We start from the raw sequence: 19,800 nt of genomic DNA on the forward strand, positions 1-19,800 counted from the left end.
CTCGCGAAAGCGTTGATACCAATTGTAGAACCGTTAGAGATGCCTCTTCCGGAGGGGGAAAAAAGGGAAAGAAGAAGAGGAAAAGAAAAGAAGAATCACTGAAAACTAGCTTCAACATTCGCTCGGAAGAGGTTTGTGATGGCGAACGAAGATCTACTCTGTAGCCGAGATGGCGTTGCCATTAGCAGCGCCTTTTGCAGATTCCTCTTGCCAAAGAGACTCCTCGACGGCGAGTTTTCGTCGGAAGACTCGAAGCCAGCGCTCGCCCCAGGCGCGAAGGAGCGCCTCTTCGTTGGTATTGCCATCACCTGCCTCTATGGCATCGTCACTTGAACCTTGGGCCACACCGAGAAGTGCATCCTCTATAAGCTTGAAAAGATTAGTGACCTCAGGCCGCTCTCGCTGCAGGGTATCGTCGAGCATCTTGATCTCCACATCGGTGAGGTTCTCGCGACGACTGGCTGCGACGATATCCCGCATGCGCTTGGTAACTTTAGACACGGTAGACGCAATCATTTCATAAGTGTGACTGAGCGAGAGTATACGGCCACGATCGAGATGATCGACAAGGACCCACTCGACAACGGACATGGGGCTTAAGATAGTGTAGTTGAGCAGCTTGTCAATTATGTTGACGCCGACGCCAGGTTGCTCGCGCCAATACTCCATGACCGACGTGATGATCTGTCTGCGGGCGGCGCTGGAGTCGCCACCAATTGCCATCAGACGCTCCTTGCAGCGCTCGATGCACGAAAGGACATGCGAAAGAGATTTGGAACCGATGTAGCAGATTGAAGTGACGTACGCGTCAGTTGAGGGGACCAGCGGTTCAGACACTCCAAGTGAAGCAGCTTTGTCATGTATTTCGTTGATCACTGTCTGGATTTCGTCCTCTGGAGCTTTCTTTCGCAGCAGAGCCATCAAATCTCTTCCCTCCTGCGCATAGGGAGTTTCTGAAGATTGCAAGCTCAAGAGATTAGCAGTTGTCAATATCGACGGAGCTATCACCAGCGAAATTGATTGAAATCAAACCCAAAGTACAATGTGAGATAATGAGCGCCTGAGAGACTTACGGTCGTTATCATACTTAAAGTCAGGAGTGTCCTTCTCTTTAGCCTCGGATATTATGGGCTGGTATGGGTCTGGTAGAGTCCCGCGGATGCGCTGAGCAAAGCTCAACCGCACCTCCTTATCCAGAGCACCCAGCATAAATGCTTTCCTGATGTGAACGTCGGGGAGTTCCAAATCGTCGATCCTGTGTAAACATTCTGAACAAGTGCACTTCGACAATTATGAGAGAAAGATATCTTACCATTCAGTCCACTTCCAAGTGAATCCAAAGTTACTCAAGTGATGAGAGAACCAGTCCATAAACCGATAAGCCAATTCCATATCCATAGAGTCCAGATTTCGGTACAAGAATCGGATTGCTCTTCCAAGACTAGGAGCAATAGCCGCGGGCGCGATCTTGCAGCACTCAGTGAGCACGGAGTGATAATATACAAGTTTGTGCTCCGCGGTCGGCAGCCGGAAAAGCTGCGAGAAGACAGCATCTACTGCAACATCCTCAGGCTTCCAGGTAGTCTTGCCTGCAGGGATCTCTCTAAGTCGATCAAAAGGAGTTGCGCGCTTAACAAATATGCCCGGAGAGAAGTAGCAATCGACCTCACTCAAAAACTTCGCTGTGGCATGACGATTGTAGTCAAGAATGTTGATGGTATCCACCAGCGAATCCCGCAAAAGTGAGCTTGCGATATCAGTAGTCGGTGGAACGCTCTATAGAATTTTAGTTTGTGCAGCACAGACAAAAGAGGCTATTTTACGCACCTCTACTTCCGTATCGGTGTATACAGAGAAATAAATTTCCGGCAATATTGACTTACTGCCGGCATTGACGACTTCAGGCACTGTAATATTCGGGAAAGTGTGCTTCGGTGCGGAAGCCAAAAGATCAGTAGAACTCTCTTCCGAAATAGTTCGCCACGGCCGAGGAAGACAAGCTAAGGTCCATTCATGAGTCGACTCCTCCTGCAGTTGCTTTTGCAAAAGACCAATAAGGCTCTGCGATTCTCTTGGTTTCTCTTCTCCAGGATATGGATCCACCAATGCCTCTAGTGAATGCGGTGTAGAAGCGATCACGTCCGTTTTCTCCAAAAGTGCCACGGCTTGTTGTTCAAATCCATCCGCCGAGGAGCTAATGACATATGGAATGGTGAGAAGAATGATCTTTACGAGTTCCAAACCAAGAGCCTACATAGAAAGTTATCTCATGCCTCATAGTAACGGTTCGCTTAACCTACGTCTTCAGATGACGCTGTCTGAAGATCCACAGCCCTTGAAAAGAGCTCTTCGAGGATGTCAAAAATGCCGTCGCCTTCAAAAAGACCTTGCATGCAAGCTAAAAATCGGAGGAGAAGTTTAAATTCTCGCCACGAGCCAGTATCGATGAATTTTTGAGCACTTTCTCCCGTGCGCGAGAGCACATCGGTTGCTATGACGGACTTTTCGGGATTGGCGACGAGGACAATAGCTGCAAGGAATGGAACTTTCAACGGTTGTTCAACGACCCTATGAAGAGCTCCTCAGTAAAACTATTCGTGAAAAATAGACTCTGATGCGAGGACGGACATTTGAAGCAAGGTCTCGAGAAAGGTATTCCGGACTTCGACGTCATCATAGTGCTGCACAAGTGTCTTTGCAACGCCGACGATGTCGTCCTCCGGCCTTTTCAAAGCCTGTTGCCATCTAATTAACCCTTCAGAACTTATTATATCCACGTTTGAGAGATTCTTACAGAATCGGCGACAGTTAAGAGCTGCCTGCCGACCTGAACATCTAAGGGTTCTTCGTAACGTCGACGCTGGCTGCGGCGTTCATAGTCGTCGGGCTCTATTTTACACAGGATAAGCTTCGATACTTTTGGCTAACAATCGTCTTCGTACCTCGATAACGCCTTTTGCGATTGAACGGTCGGCCGCCTCCGCCACCACCTCGTCGTTCGTACTCTGCCATTGCGCGAGCTTGTTTCAATGTTTGTTGTTTTGATGGAGAAGTCGTTGCTGGTGATTTGAGGGCGGTCTCGCTTCTGTGCTTGTTCTCCCTGTCTCGGGTCTGGAACAAATCCGCTCAGTCAAAATTGTTTACACGCATTGCTCTTTGCCGAGCCTCACCAGTTACCAATCAAAGTCAAGAAGCATCAGGATGTGAAAGCTCAGAGTTTCAAAATTGGTTTTCAATTTAACTTTATTTTTGCGTGACCAAACTTCTCTCAGGTGATTTCAGTAATTGAATCGTGAGCAGTGCGCATTGCTCAGAAGCTGTGAGAAATCTGCTTGACCACATTCAGGTTATCACAAGCCCTGACATACAATTTGATGCATATAGCGAACCAGGGCATCACAGTGGAAGGCTAAGTGAAAACATTTTGAGTTGTCAAAAGGGATGTTTTTATACGCAAATTCTTATTTCTTTAACCTCAATACGCCGTTTTCTCTTTTGCACAAATTTAAAGTTGGACGCTACTAGAAGCACTTCTTTTGTAGGATCCTAGATCCAAGCATGATGATGTAGTAAAGAAGAACTCAGGGAAAAATCATAAGTGCTGCTGGTCGACTTTCTCACACTACCAGAAATTCTCTTTTGCCATTCCCTATGATTACCAGCTCCAGGGAAGGCTAAAACTTCAACGCACCGGAGACACTGTAAATCTGGACCAGCCTCAGGGGTTTGCCCGTTGATTTTTAGCCCCCTTGAGAGCAACGGCGAGGGAAGTGAAAAGAAGTGTAAAGGGTAAAGTTGAAAAGAAGAGAAGAAAAGAGAAAATAGTCGCTGCCAAATATGGGACGATAATGAATAACTTCATGCTCGAATGGCAGGGTAAAGTCCTTCCTTTCGTTTCCCGACAAGAACAACAAGCAGATCAAGCTGCTTGTCGTCTGAGACACAATAAACAATTCCATTCATAAGCTTCTTGACAATCGTGTTCCATAGCTTCCGCAGCTTTCAGGTTCCAAACGGGGACCTACCCGCCAACTCCACCACAAACACTTCGAAAGAGGTGCATCAAGTCAACCTGTTCAGGCAGCTCTGGCAGCTTTTCTCGCCGTCTCCTCTTGTAGCCGTCGACATAAAGTGCAGCCAGCAATATTTCACGGTCGCACCGTTTCAGTAATCGCAGCGGACCTGAGGGGGAGACCAATGCCAAAAGAACGCAAACTAGTAATGGTATCGATAGTACTTGACGGTTATGACGATAGTGACGAGCGCGGGAAAGGACCTCAAGGCTTAGACGATTATGAGCGGGGAGAACGAGAATAGGCCCGGCAATTGCAAAAACAAGAAAATCAGATTGAGAAGCCTCAAAATAAGAGGCGCTCAATCGAGTCGGGCTATCATCTCCTCTCTCTTTAGAGGAACAAAGTTTTCTAGGTCGATTCCTTGTCTTTCCAGTAATTCCTGGCGTTTGTGAGGTGGAACTAGCTTGTGTCTCAAATTCGGCGCGATGGAGAGTTCTACAATAAGTCAGAAAAAGGCAAAGTTTTCTAGGGGAAATCCCAGATCTCACCGTGCCGAGTAAAGTTGAAGAGCTCAGGGAGGTCTTTGGAAGGCCCATTAGGGTGGCGCGAGTCTGGTAGCCTAGTCCCTGGTTCCCTCAGCTCATCAAAAAAGGGATGAACCATGGCCTCAATGGCCGAAAGCCGCTGCGTAGGAGTGTACTCCAATAGTTGAGATATCAGATCGATTGCTTCGTTCGAGGCTTTCCGGAACACCTAAGCTCAATAATTAGACCGTTTTGTTCCGATCAATTTTCATGGCCTTTTTGTGCAAACCTTGCTGAAAGGGTGGGGCTTGATTTGAGGGAACTTGTGTTCCATGTAATTGGGATTCATGGTGCGAATTTGTTCCCGAGTCGGCGTACCGAGCACCTTAATGATCTCCACTAATTGGTCGATGCCAGATTCGCCTGGGAAAAGGGGTTGGCCAAGCATCAATTCAGCCATAACGCAGCCTGTAGACCAGACATCTAAACTTGGTCTTAGCTCATGTCGAACAACGAGAGAGGAAGAATAGCCCGGGCAGCAACAAGAGAGAAGAAGCCTTACCAATCTTAGTAGTATAATTTGTCGCACCAAAAATCAACTCTGGAGCTCGATAATATCTCGAACAGATGTAAGATACGTTTGGTTCGTTCTCAACAAGGATCTTGGCGCTACCAAAATCACAGAGTTTCAGAATTCCGGTATTTGGGTCGAGAAGAAGATTTTGAGGTTTGATATCTCGATGGCAGATCCCTTGCGAATGGATGTAGGCAAGCGAGCGAAAGAGCTGGTAAATGTAGAGCTTGACCTCTAAAATGGGCATCGTAGTCTTCATCTTGTTAAAGTAGCGCGATGCTCGATAGACCGTTTCAGGCACGAATTCCAATACAAGGTTAAGGTAGACTTCGTCTTTCTGTATAATCAAGAAAGGGAGAAAAAAGTCAGTCAGAAACCAAATGTGAACTTGGGCATGTCCTACTGACCCTTTCCCCGTTTGAATAGTAGAATGCCTTCAATTCTACAATGTTGGGATGCCTCACGATGCGCATGATTTGAAGCTCACGATTCTATTGAGAGTTAGCCGATAGACCAAAGAAAACTACAGGCTGAGTAAAGGGCAAAGGTCGTCCCGAACCTTAAATCTCTTGTCCTGAAGGACGCGCTTGATGGCGGCATCTTCTCCATTGGGAGCAAGCTTTGTCTGAAAGACGACACCAAATGATCCATTTCCCACAATCTTACACTGAGTGTATTGCATTTCCTTGGTTTCGCCAGTCAAGCCATCCTGGACCTTTTCACGAATAACCTCTAAAAGAACACCGTTAGCTCTTCACTCACAAAGAAATTAGCTCAGTCAGGCTCACCACCCATTCTCAAGCTCGAAAATGCTGAGGGCCGGCTCTGCGACATGTCAAGGTAGCCAACGCGGGCTATGATTGTAAATCAGATTTCGCTATCGGAATGACGACTGGCTGTCGTGAAGCCGATCGGGAAAAGGCGGGGTGAACACAGCCAAGTCCGTCTTGGGCGACTTAGGTACCAAAACCTTGCTCTCGGAGTAAGAAGTGATGAAAGTGATGTATTGCACAGTTGACTCTCCTCCACACGAAAAGACTGCGAAGGGACGTTCTAGGAGGGTGCCAGATGAGTGGAATTTCGACTCAGCGGCAGATGACGATTATTTGAGCAGCCGACCGATTGCGACCCAAGCAACGACTACGAGGGGACCAGAGAGACTTTCAGCAATCTGTTCGACGTTTAATCCCGTTCAGGACAGCTCACAATGAGGATCGATCTGGTAGAACTGGATGCGAGTCAATGTTAGCAGGTCAAGTCACGGGTCTCCACACACGAAGCGGCGGGAGGGTGAGGAGAAAGAGAGCAGCAATCTTCGCTCAACGGCGGTGAGTTCCAAGCTGCAGAACGCCAAGGAGAAGGTAGGAAGAGCGTCTGGAGATTGAGCGATATGAAAATCAGCTAAACAAAATGTCAACAAATGTCAACTTACAATAACTGCAACCTGGTACACGATAATTGATGGTTTATGGTTGGAGGTTGGGCAGTGGGTAAGTCAGTCGCAGGTTATTGCGGGAGCGGTCGATGAAGTAAGGCGCCGGGCAATCCTAAGAGAGGCAGTGGCACGCGCACAGTTTGAGACGACGAATGAGGCGTCGTCTAATGAGCCAAAGGGAATTGGTTGCGGAAAAGACCAAGCTGGGTCGGTTACTGCTCAAAGGTACTGGTAGACGCTGCTCTTTTCGAAGGGGGGAGTACGTAAGGTAATTAAAGGGTCACTGTCCAATTTCGGTCGGCGGGGCGTCTGTATTGTGGGGACGCATCACCGATTATCACGATAGACGGAGCTGTAAGGTGCTAATATTGTCTACATCTACACAGATGCGCTTCTTTCTCCTTTTTGATCTCCTGGAAGGGGTGGCTCTTGAATGATGGTTGAGGGACGGGGCTTTAAGGATAGGAACCGACCAGGGTGGTGGGGAAGACGATGTCACTGGGCCGATAATGCTGCTGCTTCTTTGGTGAGGGCAAAGGGTCAAAATTGGTAGAGGCGGAGAAAGGGTTTGAGCATTGCAAGCAGATGCTTTAGCCTTTTTGCAAGGGCCGACAGCTTCTCGGTGACCCGCGTTGGCGAGCTAGAAGGATGGTGCTACCGCATGTGCCCAGAGCACTTTCTCTGTACGTGTCACTGGAGTACTGGTACTTGTAACCCAATAGAAACTACTCAGGGAATGAAGTCCCGAAGACATTTAATGCGAAGAACGGTACCCGAGCGCACTTTCGTCGTCACTTGGTTGGCCCAAATTGTGCCCACAAGAATGCGGACTCACCTCCCAAAGTCGCTCTACCTCTAAATGGAGCCAGACTACTACCCTGCGTATCCGCCCGCCTTGAGGTTTCGTACGGAGTACTGTGCTATAGGCAAGTTATGTGCGGAGATTAGGAGCTCTAGCCAGCTTCGTTGCAAGGAAGCTGGATGGGTCCGGACAGGTCAAGACCTGTCCCAGCAAACCCCATCTGTGACAGACGACTGACCCAGAGTGCACTGGGTTAGACTAGAACAATTAGGGTGCGAGGGCAGAGCCGATCCCAGGTGACGGCGCACTGGATCGATTGGGGAAGCACAGTTAGTACGTTTGGTCTATCTGGCATACCAGTAAATGTGCAATAATAGCACTGTCTTTGCGACTACAAGTTTCACATTTACAGTATCTGCGGTGGTCCAGTTTAGACAGGAGAGTCTCATTATTAATACTCACTCATTTCCTTTGCCCTTTTCTTTCTCGTTAAGCGCGACAAGCTCTCAAAATCTCCAACGAGCGAGGGGTCATCAGTGCCAAATGTCCCATTTCGTTTATGGCTTAGGCGGCCTGGATTCTCACGTGGAAATCGAAGAACAGGCATGGTCCTATAACATCTATGAAATGAAACGTCATTATCATATGTCGGGGTATAATTCGGGTTGTTATTGAATTCAATAAATCGACTGCGATGCTAGAAGCTGTGATTTGCAGCTTTTCCCATGTTCAATTATAAGATGTGGAACATTGCTAGAGGATATATCTTCGAGGTTCTACACTTTTAAAGTGGAAGCATGCGCTGCTCCAGCCTTGTTATATCTTCTCCTTTTTTTTTCCTATAGGGGTAGGGGCTTCATATAAATGGCATGGGCATATAATTACAAACAGGAGCGGACTCATTGATACCTTGTGAAAGGCTCGTAATAGCCTGGGAAGATCTGCGTTGGTGAGAAGCATGGTCATCCCTTGCACGGAGGATGGCACGCGGAACACGTTTCCCTGGCACGCTTACATCAATGAACTACCTAATTTTGTACATCAAAAGTTTACAGTTTTGTTTCATAGCAGCAGGCTGAAAGGGCAGGCAAAACCGTAAGATCTGAGCAGCAAGGGTAGAGAGAGAAAAATCTTATCGGGATTAACCAGGATGGCCGAATTATACGTGGTCCGTTGATAATTCGGGGACGGAATTTCGTACAGAAGAACAAGCCAATGAGAGTTCAATGACGAGGCTCCATTCTTATTGATGGACAGGACCTTCATCGCATCCGAAATAAATGGGCATTCAATACCTTGTGCGCATGTTCGTCCCACAGGTTTCCTTTTTTTTGGGCTCTCTGTAAAAGTAGTGTCAGCTGTGACAAAAACGGTTCTGTGCTTGGCACAATGGAGGAGCCAGAGTAATACGGGAGCAATTCCCCAGGCTACCTAATCTCTTCAAAGGTCAACTACCTAACATTAGCGATCCGCCCAAAGTACACACAGCTTGGTCTTAGTATTGACCTACCTACCAAGTAGGGAGGTACGTCGGGGGAAAGCTGTCCGTCGACGGCGGGCCAGGACTCCCAAACCAGGCCGACTAAGGCGGGACTATACGGGCGTCCGGGTTCATAGTCGACGTTTTGCTCCGCATGACATGACCTAGCAATTTTCGCCTCGGACGATACCAATCTCACTAAAGTGCAATGGTGTGCGCTAAACGGGCGCGTGATCCGCAAAATATTGCGCCTAGGGTAAGGTTACGCCCTGCATCTCCACCGCCCCAAAGGACGACATTATTTTCGCCAAAGCCACCCCAGTTGTTGGAAAGATGCTTGTCCGGTGGGCCCTACTTCAGGTAAGAAGGGCAACTTGCTTAAGGGCCCCACCGGGGCCAGAGCTCGGAAATAATGCCATTCCGATTCCTTTTTGTTGAAGACTTTGGTCTGCGTACGCTTACCAAATATGCTGCAGTTGACAGTCACTGCTATCTGAGAACCAGCACAATCAATTAGGTTACTCATGCTAGGCATTGCACGGAGCCTTTTTCGATCTTGTACTCACTCAGGGTCTTATTCATCTGCACGGAAATCATTTCCCCTTGAAACCATTGCGCCGTATCCTATATAGCTCAACATTAATACTAGTAGTCGGGATCTTGCATGCGAGGGGGAAAATTTGGACGTGGCCCCCGCCTGCGTTTTCCACGTCTGGTATGTGATGACGTCGATTGACCACGGCCTGATCCATTCGTTTACCGTAGTACGGTGGTGCGTATTTGCCTCGGCGCGCATATGCTCATTGTTGTGACGACTTTCAAAATGATCCACAACGAGGACTTGAGGGATTACATTTAAAACGTAGTGGATTCATGAAATCGTCCTCTTGAAAGTCATCATTGTGTTTGAACTTTTTATAAGTGGCACCTCAAGAACACGCGCTACTTTGCAACAATGGGTTTGCAGAAATGTTCCGATTGGGTGTCGAAGTAATGACGATAATCTCACTGCCACTGGTTCCTTGGTCCAGCTGGTCAATGACTCCCAGAGTATAGACGGGGCTGATGGAGCACAGATGTTGTACAGTGGTACGGGTCCAGGCGTTTTGCAATGGTTGGAAAGAAACAGCCAGTGCTGAATTGCGAGAACCACTTTAACTTGAAATAGGAACTGAGGCTCCCCTGTAAAGACCCTCGAAGAAAAGGGTTGCATGCAAATACATATTTAATTCGCTCGCACCCAAGGCTGCAAAATAATCGCCATATTGTTATTGTTGGATACCACTCTTCTAATACTCATGTTTAAAAACTCGAGACAAGTTTCAGCCATTGCGAAATCTGTAACTACCTAATTAGAAGGTAATTCAAATGCGTAGCGCAATCATCGTCGCGCCGAAACCAAGAGTGTAGCATATATATGAAATTAACCATGCCAGGTAAGACACTTCGGGATCTACTCTGAGTTTGGTCAACCTTGCACGTTGTCAGCACGTGGCAACCTCTCTAAAGGCAGAGTACTGGAATCTGTGAATTGGGTGCTGACGGGGGAATGCAAGGAAGAGAGCACAGCATTTGCCATTTGAAACCTTTATGTGGCCGCATGGCCATTTTGAGTCTTCTCGGTTTCATGATGCGAGGAACACATGGAACGAAGTGTTATGTGTAAGAAAGGCTACAAGTTATGAAAAGATCAATAGAGAAGGAATGAAGGGTACAGACACTTTCAATAGAGAGCTAGTTGATGAAGCATCTCTTGCGACCAAAAAATAATGCCCATATATTTCCCATCTAGGGGGACTTTTATCTTGATAATATTGTAGTGGATAGGGCGATTCAGCCCTGCCCAGCTGCGATACTTCTTTGCGCGAGATGTTGCACTTAAGCCCATCTTTTGTTATCCAGGCGTAGAGACCGGAGATGTTGAGCAAAGTTTATCTGTCGGCATTATTTTCCAGGAACTTCAAGAGACGGTCTGAAGACCTTCAAACCCATGATCGTTTGCTAACAGGTACATGTATCTGTCCTTCAACTCCAAATGAAACGCTGGCAAAGAGTATAATTAATTACAAGCATATGCAACCGACGAAAAGGAAAGGTCTTTTGTTGTAGTGTTGAGGTGATCCTCAGCATTGTCCTGGATCGATGCACAAACCATTGTCTCTAATGCGTTTAACGCCACAATAAATAAGGTTTTTAATGCCAATAATGCCGAAGAAGAGAAGGGAATGATATCAATATCAAAAGGCGCAGACCTGCATATGCATGGGAACCGGCTGTGCTGGCAAAGTAGAGTATGCCGTGACAGATGGACTTCCAAAATGAATATACTTAACTACTCGTTTGGCAGGGAATCCTGAGCCAAGTTTGCCGAGTTTCAGTGGCTGTGTATTGTAACCTGACGTGTCATATCTGGTTTGCAAACGTTTTTGAGCCAAATCTGAGCTGTGTGAACATGCATGTGATGTCATCGTCAACGCTTACTTCGACCCGGAATAGGGCACGTGTTGAGAGACTGTAACAGTCAGCAAGGCAAATTGTGTGACAACGACATGTTATCCATAAGCGTGATGGGAGTGAAAAGGATTCGTTTGTGTTTCACAAGTCCCGGTATCTATCCTTTCGACACATGATCTTCCACTGCTCCCACATCGTCAGCTTAGGACGCTCGCTCTTCATGACAATCGTTAAAGAGCAAGATAACAAAAGTTCCGCGGTCTAAAGATCACAAGAGTGCCCGGATTGGCCTTGGCCGTCGAAGCAATTGAGCTTGATTACATATGCATTCGCCGTTATGTACAAAAGTCTACAACATGAATACCCAATCGAGCCGTGAAGTAACTGTACCATAATACAACACCATCCCAATCTGAAATGCCGAGCACCAAGTAGAAATGTAGTATGGCTCGACACGCAGAACAAAGGTTGACTGCGGAAAAGGCTCGAAAAAAGATGAACCTCCGGGTGGCGGTCATTGAAGGTAGCCACCCGCTTACAGAAACTTGGTGGCATGACAAATGGGCCTGCGCAGACTCATTTACAAAGAGGGAGAGAAGGAAAAGAAAAGAAAAGGTAGTAAGACAGCTAAGAAGAATGTTGAGATTGAGAGATAGTTTTTCCGCGGACGGCCAACGCCAGGGGCTTGCTGACATCTAAATCGAACGGACCAGTGATTCTTTGAGCGGGAGCATCATGTTTGACATGATATAAGGTTTAAAAGGGCGGAGGGGGAGCGGGGGAGGACAGGGCCTTCTCCTGTTGCTCGAGGAGATCCTCGCCTGCCGCCTCAATCGAGACAGCCAAACCGACCTTGGCTTGTTGCTACAAATTGCGAATTGAGTCAATCAGTCGTTCGGCGCAGAAATCAAACGGGGAGAAATCTCACCTTAAAGTGGTCAATTTCACCGGCAAAGGTCAACTGCACTGGCGGAGCAATGCGCTTCTCCAGCAGGCAGCTGAGCTTTCCAGAACTGTCGACCTGGGCGCGGAAAGTAGACGCTCTGAAGTCATACTTTGCACCGAGCGTCGTCACGCCCTCTCGACCCGCGCCTCCCATGAGACCGGCTGCGCCTCTGCCGAGACCTGCAAACTGGAGGTTCAAGTCCACACCAGCCTCGACCTTCTCAGTCAATCGGCGCCAGTAGGAAGTGTTCACGGCACCCTGAGCCTGAAGCTGAGCGCTTGCAATCCAGTTGTCGCCTCGGTATTTTCCGCAGTAAGAAAGGGCGGTCTCCGGTCCCATGCTAAGAGATGGTCTTTGCCAAATAGCTTCCAATCCAAGCGCAAGTCTGGGGGTGATTGACTGAAGATAACTACCGATGAAGATACCAGTGATTCCTCCCTCAATCAATGAAGGATTCAGCGATTTGATGGAAGCCGTGAAGTCGTTTCCGGTATAGTCGTTGTCAATCTGGATCATAGCTTGACCGGGGCCGGCGATCTGAGCATTCGTCTTCGTGACAAAGGACGAATTCCAGCGGTAATTTGCTCGCGCAGATAGTTGTCCGTCATTGTCCATATTGCCTTGAAGGAAAACCTAGAGAAGGGAAAGGAAAAAAAGGCGTCAGGAACGTAGGAGACTTTAGTCCGCAGTGCAGATGCGACATTCGAAGTCCGACAGGCATTGCGGAAGCTTATTAGGGAAAAGAAAGCATACCTTTGGCGTACCATACATGGCTGCAAATGTGTATGGCGGAAGACCCTGGGATCCCATGGCGAATGCATGGGACACCTGGAAGAGAGGTGAGACGCTGAAAGCCTTGGTTAGGTCTGCTCGCAAGCCCGTGAAGGTAAAGTTGTTGAGGAAAACATCCTTCTGGACCTCTCTAGCAATATTCTCGACGGTTCCGGGGTTTGAAAGACCCAATGAAGCTCTCTTTTCAGAGAACGAATTGTAGGCATCTCCCAGCGCTGTCACGACCGCATTGTCCGTGAGGAAGGCGAGCGCGGAGCGCTTCTCTTCGGCCATAATGAAAAAATGCGGAATGCAATGCACCAATGGACTGAATGTCAGAAACGCTGAACCTTAGACTTAAATGGACGCTCGATGATCCAAGTCGTTCCTCTTTGATACAGCGAAGGCTCGACTGGAGAATTGTTCTGCTGGTTGCCAAGTCCTACCGGAGATGATGCTTCGTCGATAATTTTTAGGAGGTCGACGCCGCTACGTATTTAGTGTCTAGGGATTCGCAACTATGCGTACATTTCGGCACCGGAAACTGACGATCAATCGCCGTGAATTTGACGTCGTTTAAACCAACTCTCATTACGATCGCAGAACGCTGAAGATGTTGAGACTTTGGTTTCAAATCTAGGGAGAGGCTTCACTATAACATTTGGAAAATCTCCTAAGGAGAAAAGGATATTTCGCACCGTGTTTGATGACTGCTCTGTTTTCGTTCAAGGAATTCACGTGACTGCGGCCAATTGCGATCCCACTTGCTCCACGCTTCGAACTACTAATATTAATCCTCGCGACAAGCTTGGCTGCGCCGCATTTAAATTTATTATTTTCCCTTCTGCATTCCCGTCAAATATCTTTTCAGCTCTGCTTGCCTTTAATTGTACATTATTAGGGTTGAAGTCTAGAGTTTGTCGAGCTTATCATGGATACGTTATTGTAGGTCACTCGCTTTGTTTGTTGTGGACAATGCTCTTATATGCCCTTTTCTCCGAGAGCTCTCCCTTCCTGTACAAGTTGAGACCACTAACAGAGAACTGTATTCAGGACAGCGGATATTGTGGCGAATTCGCCCAGGTTTCGCCGGCGATCTAGCACCTTTCAAGATGCTATTCATGATCTCCCAGAGAAACTAGAGATGGCTCCAGCTCAGCTTTACAGCACTGAATCGGGACGCCTCTTTCACTCCGGAAGAATTGCCATTGTTACTGTTGGACTTCCTGCTAGAGGTAAAACGTAAGCAAGATGCAACAACCGATGCTGAACTCTACGATTTCTACTTGACGATTGGACCAGATCATGCAGAATGATATCTAACGTTTGTTTCCTCTCTGCACACAGGCATATATCCGTTGCTGTTGCACGGTATCTTCGATGGTATGGGAAAAATCACCTGATAGAAACGACTTGTGGATTGTCCAATTACTAAACTCGTCAATTGATCTTTAGGCTAGGAGTGAAGACTCGAGTATTTCACCTTGGAGACTATCGACGAGCGACTGTAGGAAATGATCGAGATGTGCCAGAGGATTACTTTTTCATCAATGGTGAGCAATTTCAGACCGATCTTTTCACCAATCTTAAGCCGCTTTAATCTTTAATCGACTGGATATCCGATGTAAGGATATATCTGACGCTTCTGTACTCCTCTGTCTAGCCTCCGCATCTTCCGTTCTTCTTCGCCAAAAGATTCTGAAAAAGTGTCGAGAAGACATTTATGAATTCCTTAATCATGAAAACGGTCAGGTCGCCGTCTATGATGCTGTCAACCCCCTCGCTGCTGGGCGCAGGTCCCTTGCCAAAGAATTCGCAAAGCATAATATCGAGGTTCGTCCGCCGGGACTTTCCCCCCTAAACAGAGCTGTTTGTTGAACAACTGATCATCTGGTATATGTTAACTCTTTTCTTTGCAGACTCTCTTCATAGAATCAACCTGCACGGATGAAAGAATCATTGAAGAAAACGTTCGGAGCGTTAAAATCTCCTCTCCTGATGTGAGTAAATGCCCGATCCATGTCGCGAATCTGCACTGACGGAATCAAAAGTATGTTGGATGGGATCCCGCAGACGCAGTAAAAGCCTACCTCACTCGAATATCCGCAAAGATTCCTCATTTTGAGACTATGGAAGAGAAAGAATTAAATTATGTCAAGGTAAGCGGGGATTGTCCCACGCCCAATGCAACGATATCAACCAATCACTGACGGTCTTCTTTCACTACTTCACCTAGATGCTTAACGCAGGAGAACGTGTGACAGTAAATAATTGCTCTTTTGGTTATCTCTCTCACCGGATCGTCTTTTACCTCTTGAATCTCCATGTAAAGCCAAGACAAGCATACTTTGCAAGGGTAAGGTTTGATTTTTTCACAAATATCTCTTTTTCTCTCTCTCCTCCCGCCTTTCTCTCCCGCTCCCTCTCTTTCTCTTCATAAGCGTTACTTTGCCCATCCATGTAACAATCCATATCTGCGTACTCTCTGTTGGTCGTGATTTCTTTCTAACAGCGCGTTCAGGCCGGAATGACTCGGGGAGAAGATTCCTACCGCGCGGATGCGTCGCTCAGTCCAGAGGGTCAAGAGTATGCAAAAAAAATGTCGGACACTCTTACTCGACATCGGCAGGAGGAGAGGCAGGCACTCATAGACCGCGGTGGTTCAGACGCTCCTCTCCGTCCGTTGACTATTTGGACATCGACTCGTCGGAGAACAGTAGAGACTGCTGATTATTTGAAATCATTGGGATATCGAGTTCGGCAACGCCCGCAGATGAGCCAAATCAATCCGGGCATTCGCGAAACCATGTCCAACCAGGCTCTTCGTCGCATTTACCCTGATGAGGTGGCAAAACACAATGCTGATCCATATCACCATCGCTATCCGCGGGCTGAGGTATGTATGAATAGGGATAGGCGCGAGTTTTACCAGCCTTGCCCGCCCTTATCCTACTTCATGCACTGACTTGGTCACTTTCAGTCATATCACGATCTCGCTGTGCGCCTTGAGCCGATTATCCTCGAACTCGAGCGTGAGCAAAACGATTTGCTCATTATCGCACACGAAAGCGTTCTCAGGGTTCTTTACGGCTACCTAATGGCCTGTAACGCGGCGGACATTCCAAATCTCGAGTTTCCGCGAAACGAAATCATCGAGGTACGGTGTCGAGAAAGCAAGGAGCACTCTGTCAAAAGACATTTCTAACTGACTCGTCTTCTAGATTATTCCTGCCAGCTACAACAACGAAACTAAGCGCATCCATATCCCGGGTCTCCCCAAAGAGCACGAATTGTTGTCTCCCGACCTCCGTCCGATGTCTCCTTGATGGAGTCTCTGGTTTGATTCAAGAACATATTTTTTTTTTGATACACACTTGTCCGGCATTATTGATTAGTCGCTTCTCCCCTGCACGCCTACAATCAGTTGCAATTCAATCTACATATTCCCGAATTATACGGCTGTTGTAGTATTCAATACCATATTACTAAATTATCAGCCATTGTATCTTCGATATTTTCTCCCTAAAAGCTCGTGCCTTGAAGTCCAACCATTCTACCAACCTTCCACTTTAGCGTATAGTAACAGACTAGTAAGAAGTGCTTGATTGTTTCACAGCTTGATACAATTATATCCCCCTGTTATTCGCAGCGGATTTCCCCGGCACGGTAACCCTGCTCACGTCACACCCAACTCCCGGTTATTCGTAGGCGATAATTTGACAGTCAAGGCATTTACCGGTTCAAAAAGCTCTGTCAAACAAATGCGAAGGGGGAAAGATAAAATAAAGAATCTGTGCTAGGCATCACTATTAAAGTCAACAAGGGTTAGAAAATGAATAAATAAACGCATGCACTTGAAAAAAAGTGCAAAAAGAAATGGACAATCTGGGAATTGAACCCAGGACCTCTCCCATGCTAAGGGAGAATCATACCACTAGACCAATTGCCCTTGTTTGTTGAAATATGGTCAATCATTATCATATATAAACCACAACAAGTGATCCAAAAGATTGTATGGCACTTTTGCCCTTTGAGACCAATTTTTCTAATGCTGGTCGTTGTTAGTATGGTTATGGACAGCGTACTAAAAGCCTACGGAAAAGTGTGTCTGTATTATAGAGGCTACTCACTAGGATTATTACATGTTTCTTTTATATTTTTTTTACTCTTGTCATCTGTCCAACAACAGTAACCAAGCGATTGAATTCATTCACATCGCGGGTGAGCATTTCAATAGACCTGTGTGCTCTAAAGAGGTTTAATGTCGATGAATATCAGACTGAGTCTATTCATCTTCTACCCTGACTTTCTATTGTGGCGAGAACGGGGGCATATATTTGTAATTTATAAATTGCATATGATTTATGCCGTGTTAAAGCCAAGACAAATAAAATCCCCTCTGGCTAAACTTGAAAGAGCCATATGAATTATCCCGAGTTATTTGTATATTCATGGTTTAAAGCAAAAATATTAAATCAAAATCGGTAGGAGCTATGAACCACAATAAAAAATTCTCAATTTAAAAAATAATAAACCTAAAATAATTAGTTAAAAATAAAATACAAGAAGAATAAAAAAAGAAAAGTAGAAAATAAAGATGAGAAAAACAAAAAAAAACATGCAACAGCGGGGATTCGCTGGTCGTCACCGACCCAACTACTAGTCCGCCGATCTGAGGCTTATGTATGGCAGAGCGGACGGGATGCCCAGTTCTCCTCAGTCTATGGTCGCATGTACTGGTATATCATGTATTTGATAATATATACCATGCGATTTAATACCTTTCTTGGTTTAGAACACAGACAGCACAACCCACCAGATTGATGCTCCACAATAGAGACCCCCAAATTTCACTAGAATGCTGATTTCGGCCATGTCATGGTCGGATGTTTCTCGTAAAAGTTCCTACCAGTAAAAAAAACGAGTTTAAGGGTCTATTGTCTGGTAGACATGAACTCATTGACACTGATATGCGAGGGGCTTCGAGCCAACTCATGTGGGTAGAATTTGTTGCATCGACATTTTGCAATTAGAATGTTTTGGTATACTATGTAATATTAAGTAGGCGCTCGAACTGAGACCAGTGTATTTACAAATCTCCCCCGTTGATCTATTCACTTCGAGCTTGAGAAACGTCTGCCATATGAGCAGCTGATGCTTCTCGCTTTGCCTGTGAACGTAGAGCATTTCGGTGTCTTCTACTTTTGACATGCTGGATCCAATCCGGTTCTATCACAGCCGTAACCTTGCACAACTCACAAGTTCTTCTTACCCATTTGTCTCGCCGGTTGCTCATGTCAAAATCTCTCTTCGGTGCAAGCATGTCCTGTGCTGCCGGGGTAAGCTCGGTAGGTGCTGGTAGTGCTCCGCCATTTAAAAATTTGCCTGTAAGTTCAAGACCTGGCCGTACAACATTTTCAGACCAGTGGCCAAGGTCTGAGCCATCTAGCAGGAACAGATTGCTGGTCATGCTAGCATCCGCTAGAGCGTGGAGGAGCTTTATACGGATCCATCTAATTTGCCGTTTGGCATATTGTCTGGTAGCGGCCTTGGTCTGCTCGATTCCTGTCTGCTTGAGAGTTTCAAGGTCTTTAGAATCGCCGCTGGATCGAAGCGCTTCAACATAGGACACAAACTCCTTGTATCCAATTGAGACCCATATGCCCCGAGTTTTATCAGTAGAAAGACCCTCGTCCTGCCTCCTGCAGAGGAACGTATCCAACTCTTTTACTTCATCTAATAACCCACCCGCAAGCATTTTGTCCACGCGACTGTCTAGCCGCGATTTTAAAACCTCGGAATCTGCATAAGGCCACAAGAAAAGGGTTGGAAAGCGCAACCCTGAATTTGATTCCCAGGCTTGGTCTTCTTCTCCGCCTTTCGGGCTGTCGTCCACAGACGTGGTACTCGCCATTGCCTTGCTCCTTTTCTGCTGCTCGTAAATGTCAGAAGCTCTTTGACCAGTCTGATACCATATTTCGAGCGACCTCTGTATCTTTCTCCGGTCATTAGGATGCCAACGATCTGCCATTACGGGATCAACTTCTCTTAGCCTTGTTAATAAATCAGCTGTAGTGACGCCAGACAAAGTGTCACTTTCTGAAGAAGATTTGGATATCTCAACACCCGTAGATTCATCCTCCTGACCGGTGAGAGCGTCTTGAAACAAAAGGGATTGAGTATAGTAATGTGTGCCGCCCACAAGGATCGGCAATCGACCCCTGGATCTTATGTCTTGAATCTGCAGAAGCGTTACCTTAATTTTGCTGGGCCAATTTTACTATCAATTGTTTGCCAATCATACCACGGAGAGCGCTTTTTTCGTAAAGTCTCCAACGCTCCAGGTTGTCTCATGTAACCCGATACAGCCGAGGAGATGATGCGGTACGCCCCTTCGTTCTTCGGTCGTGGCTTTATTGGTAATGATTGGCAGACCATCGTACATCTGCATTGCGTCCCCATTGATGATCTCGCCATTGTACTTGAGCGCTATTTCAACGGCCAGCTATCCTGCAGTAGTCAGCGCCATACTCTTACGCGCGAGAAAGATGTTGGAGCTGGGCGATACCTCGGATTTGCCTGTTCCAGTCGCACCTATTACAGCGACAATAGGGTCGCGGGGCGGAGGACGGATCATTTTGACTGGGCGCAAGCAAGAAGAAAGAGCTCGAAACATTCATGCCGGAGATCGAATAATCTATCTCACTGGTTGAAATAGCATCGGTGCCGAAAGAAGTCTATACTCAGAATAAACTGAAGCCAGGCCGGGGTGCTCAAACAATCTTGGAGCTATGCGTC

At 46.8% G+C, this 19,800-nt stretch overlaps 5 protein-coding genes and 1 non-coding gene across 6 annotated transcripts; 1 reads left to right on the plus strand and 5 right to left on the minus strand.

Moving 5' to 3' along the window:
• Window positions 1-153: 153 nt before the first annotated feature.
• Window positions 154-5,948, minus strand: L228DRAFT_253707 (hypothetical protein; the record flags this gene model as incomplete). The annotated part of the gene is made up of 13 exons (XM_018333769.1): window positions 154-836; window positions 1,074-1,255; window positions 1,313-1,776; window positions 1,828-2,250; window positions 2,301-2,568; window positions 2,629-2,735; window positions 2,795-2,889; window positions 4,565-4,700; window positions 5,022-5,023; window positions 5,103-5,451; window positions 5,522-5,605; window positions 5,674-5,846; window positions 5,903-5,948. The coding sequence occupies 13 exons, from the start codon at window positions 5,946-5,948 to the stop codon at window positions 154-156; spliced, it is 3,012 nt and encodes a 1,003-aa protein (XP_018186834.1).
• Window positions 5,949-11,460: 5,512 nt separating this feature from the next.
• On the minus strand, window positions 11,461-12,086 carry L228DRAFT_169687 (hypothetical protein). The gene has a single exon (XM_018329466.1). It carries the CDS (start codon window positions 11,978-11,980, stop codon window positions 11,621-11,623), a length of 360 nt encoding a protein of 119 aa, XP_018186835.1. The 5' UTR covers window positions 11,981-12,086; the 3' UTR covers window positions 11,461-11,620.
• Window positions 12,042-13,296, minus strand: L228DRAFT_269668 (mitochondrial import receptor subunit TOM40; the record flags this gene model as incomplete). Its single annotated transcript, XM_018335301.1, has 3 exons — window positions 12,042-12,149; window positions 12,214-12,864; window positions 12,985-13,296. The coding sequence occupies 3 exons, from the start codon at window positions 13,294-13,296 to the stop codon at window positions 12,042-12,044; spliced, it is 1,071 nt and encodes a 356-aa protein (XP_018186836.1).
• Window positions 13,297-13,933: 637 nt separating this feature from the next.
• Window positions 13,934-16,328, plus strand: L228DRAFT_269669 (6-phosphofructo-2-kinase; the record flags this gene model as incomplete). Its single annotated transcript, XM_018335302.1, has 10 exons — window positions 13,934-13,947; window positions 14,056-14,244; window positions 14,350-14,385; window positions 14,458-14,555; window positions 14,666-14,835; window positions 14,922-15,002; window positions 15,054-15,161; window positions 15,524-15,898; window positions 15,983-16,159; window positions 16,224-16,328. The coding sequence occupies 10 exons, from the start codon at window positions 13,934-13,936 to the stop codon at window positions 16,326-16,328; spliced, it is 1,353 nt and encodes a 450-aa protein (XP_018186837.1).
• Window positions 16,329-16,879: 551 nt separating this feature from the next.
• L228DRAFT_t98 lies at window positions 16,880-16,951 on the minus strand. Its single transcript has one exon. It is a non-coding gene; the product is annotated as a tRNA-Ala (tRNA).
• Window positions 16,952-18,112: 1,161 nt separating this feature from the next.
• On the minus strand, window positions 18,113-19,766 carry L228DRAFT_284337 (tRNA isopentenyltransferase; the record flags this gene model as incomplete). The annotated part of the gene is made up of 4 exons (XM_018336214.1): window positions 19,571-19,766; window positions 19,307-19,507; window positions 18,275-19,243; window positions 18,113-18,172 (listed from the first exon to the last, which is right to left on the minus strand). Exons 1-4 carry the CDS (start codon window positions 19,676-19,678, stop codon window positions 18,113-18,115), a joined length of 1,338 nt encoding a protein of 445 aa, XP_018186838.1. The 5' UTR covers window positions 19,679-19,766.
• Window positions 19,767-19,800: the final 34 nt, after the last annotated feature.

The sequence above is a fragment of the Xylona heveae genome, assembly GCF_001619985.1.
Source record: "Xylona heveae TC161 unplaced genomic scaffold L228scaffold_8, whole genome shotgun sequence".
Classification (NCBI taxonomy): Eukaryota; Fungi; Ascomycota; class Xylonomycetes; order Xylonales; family Xylonaceae; genus Xylona; species Xylona heveae.

Coding starts and splice junctions, on each gene's coding strand:
- L228DRAFT_169687 (XM_018329466.1), bottom strand. CDS start 11,980: ATGTCAGCAAGCCCCTGGCGTTGGCCGTCCGCGGAAAAACTATCTCTC.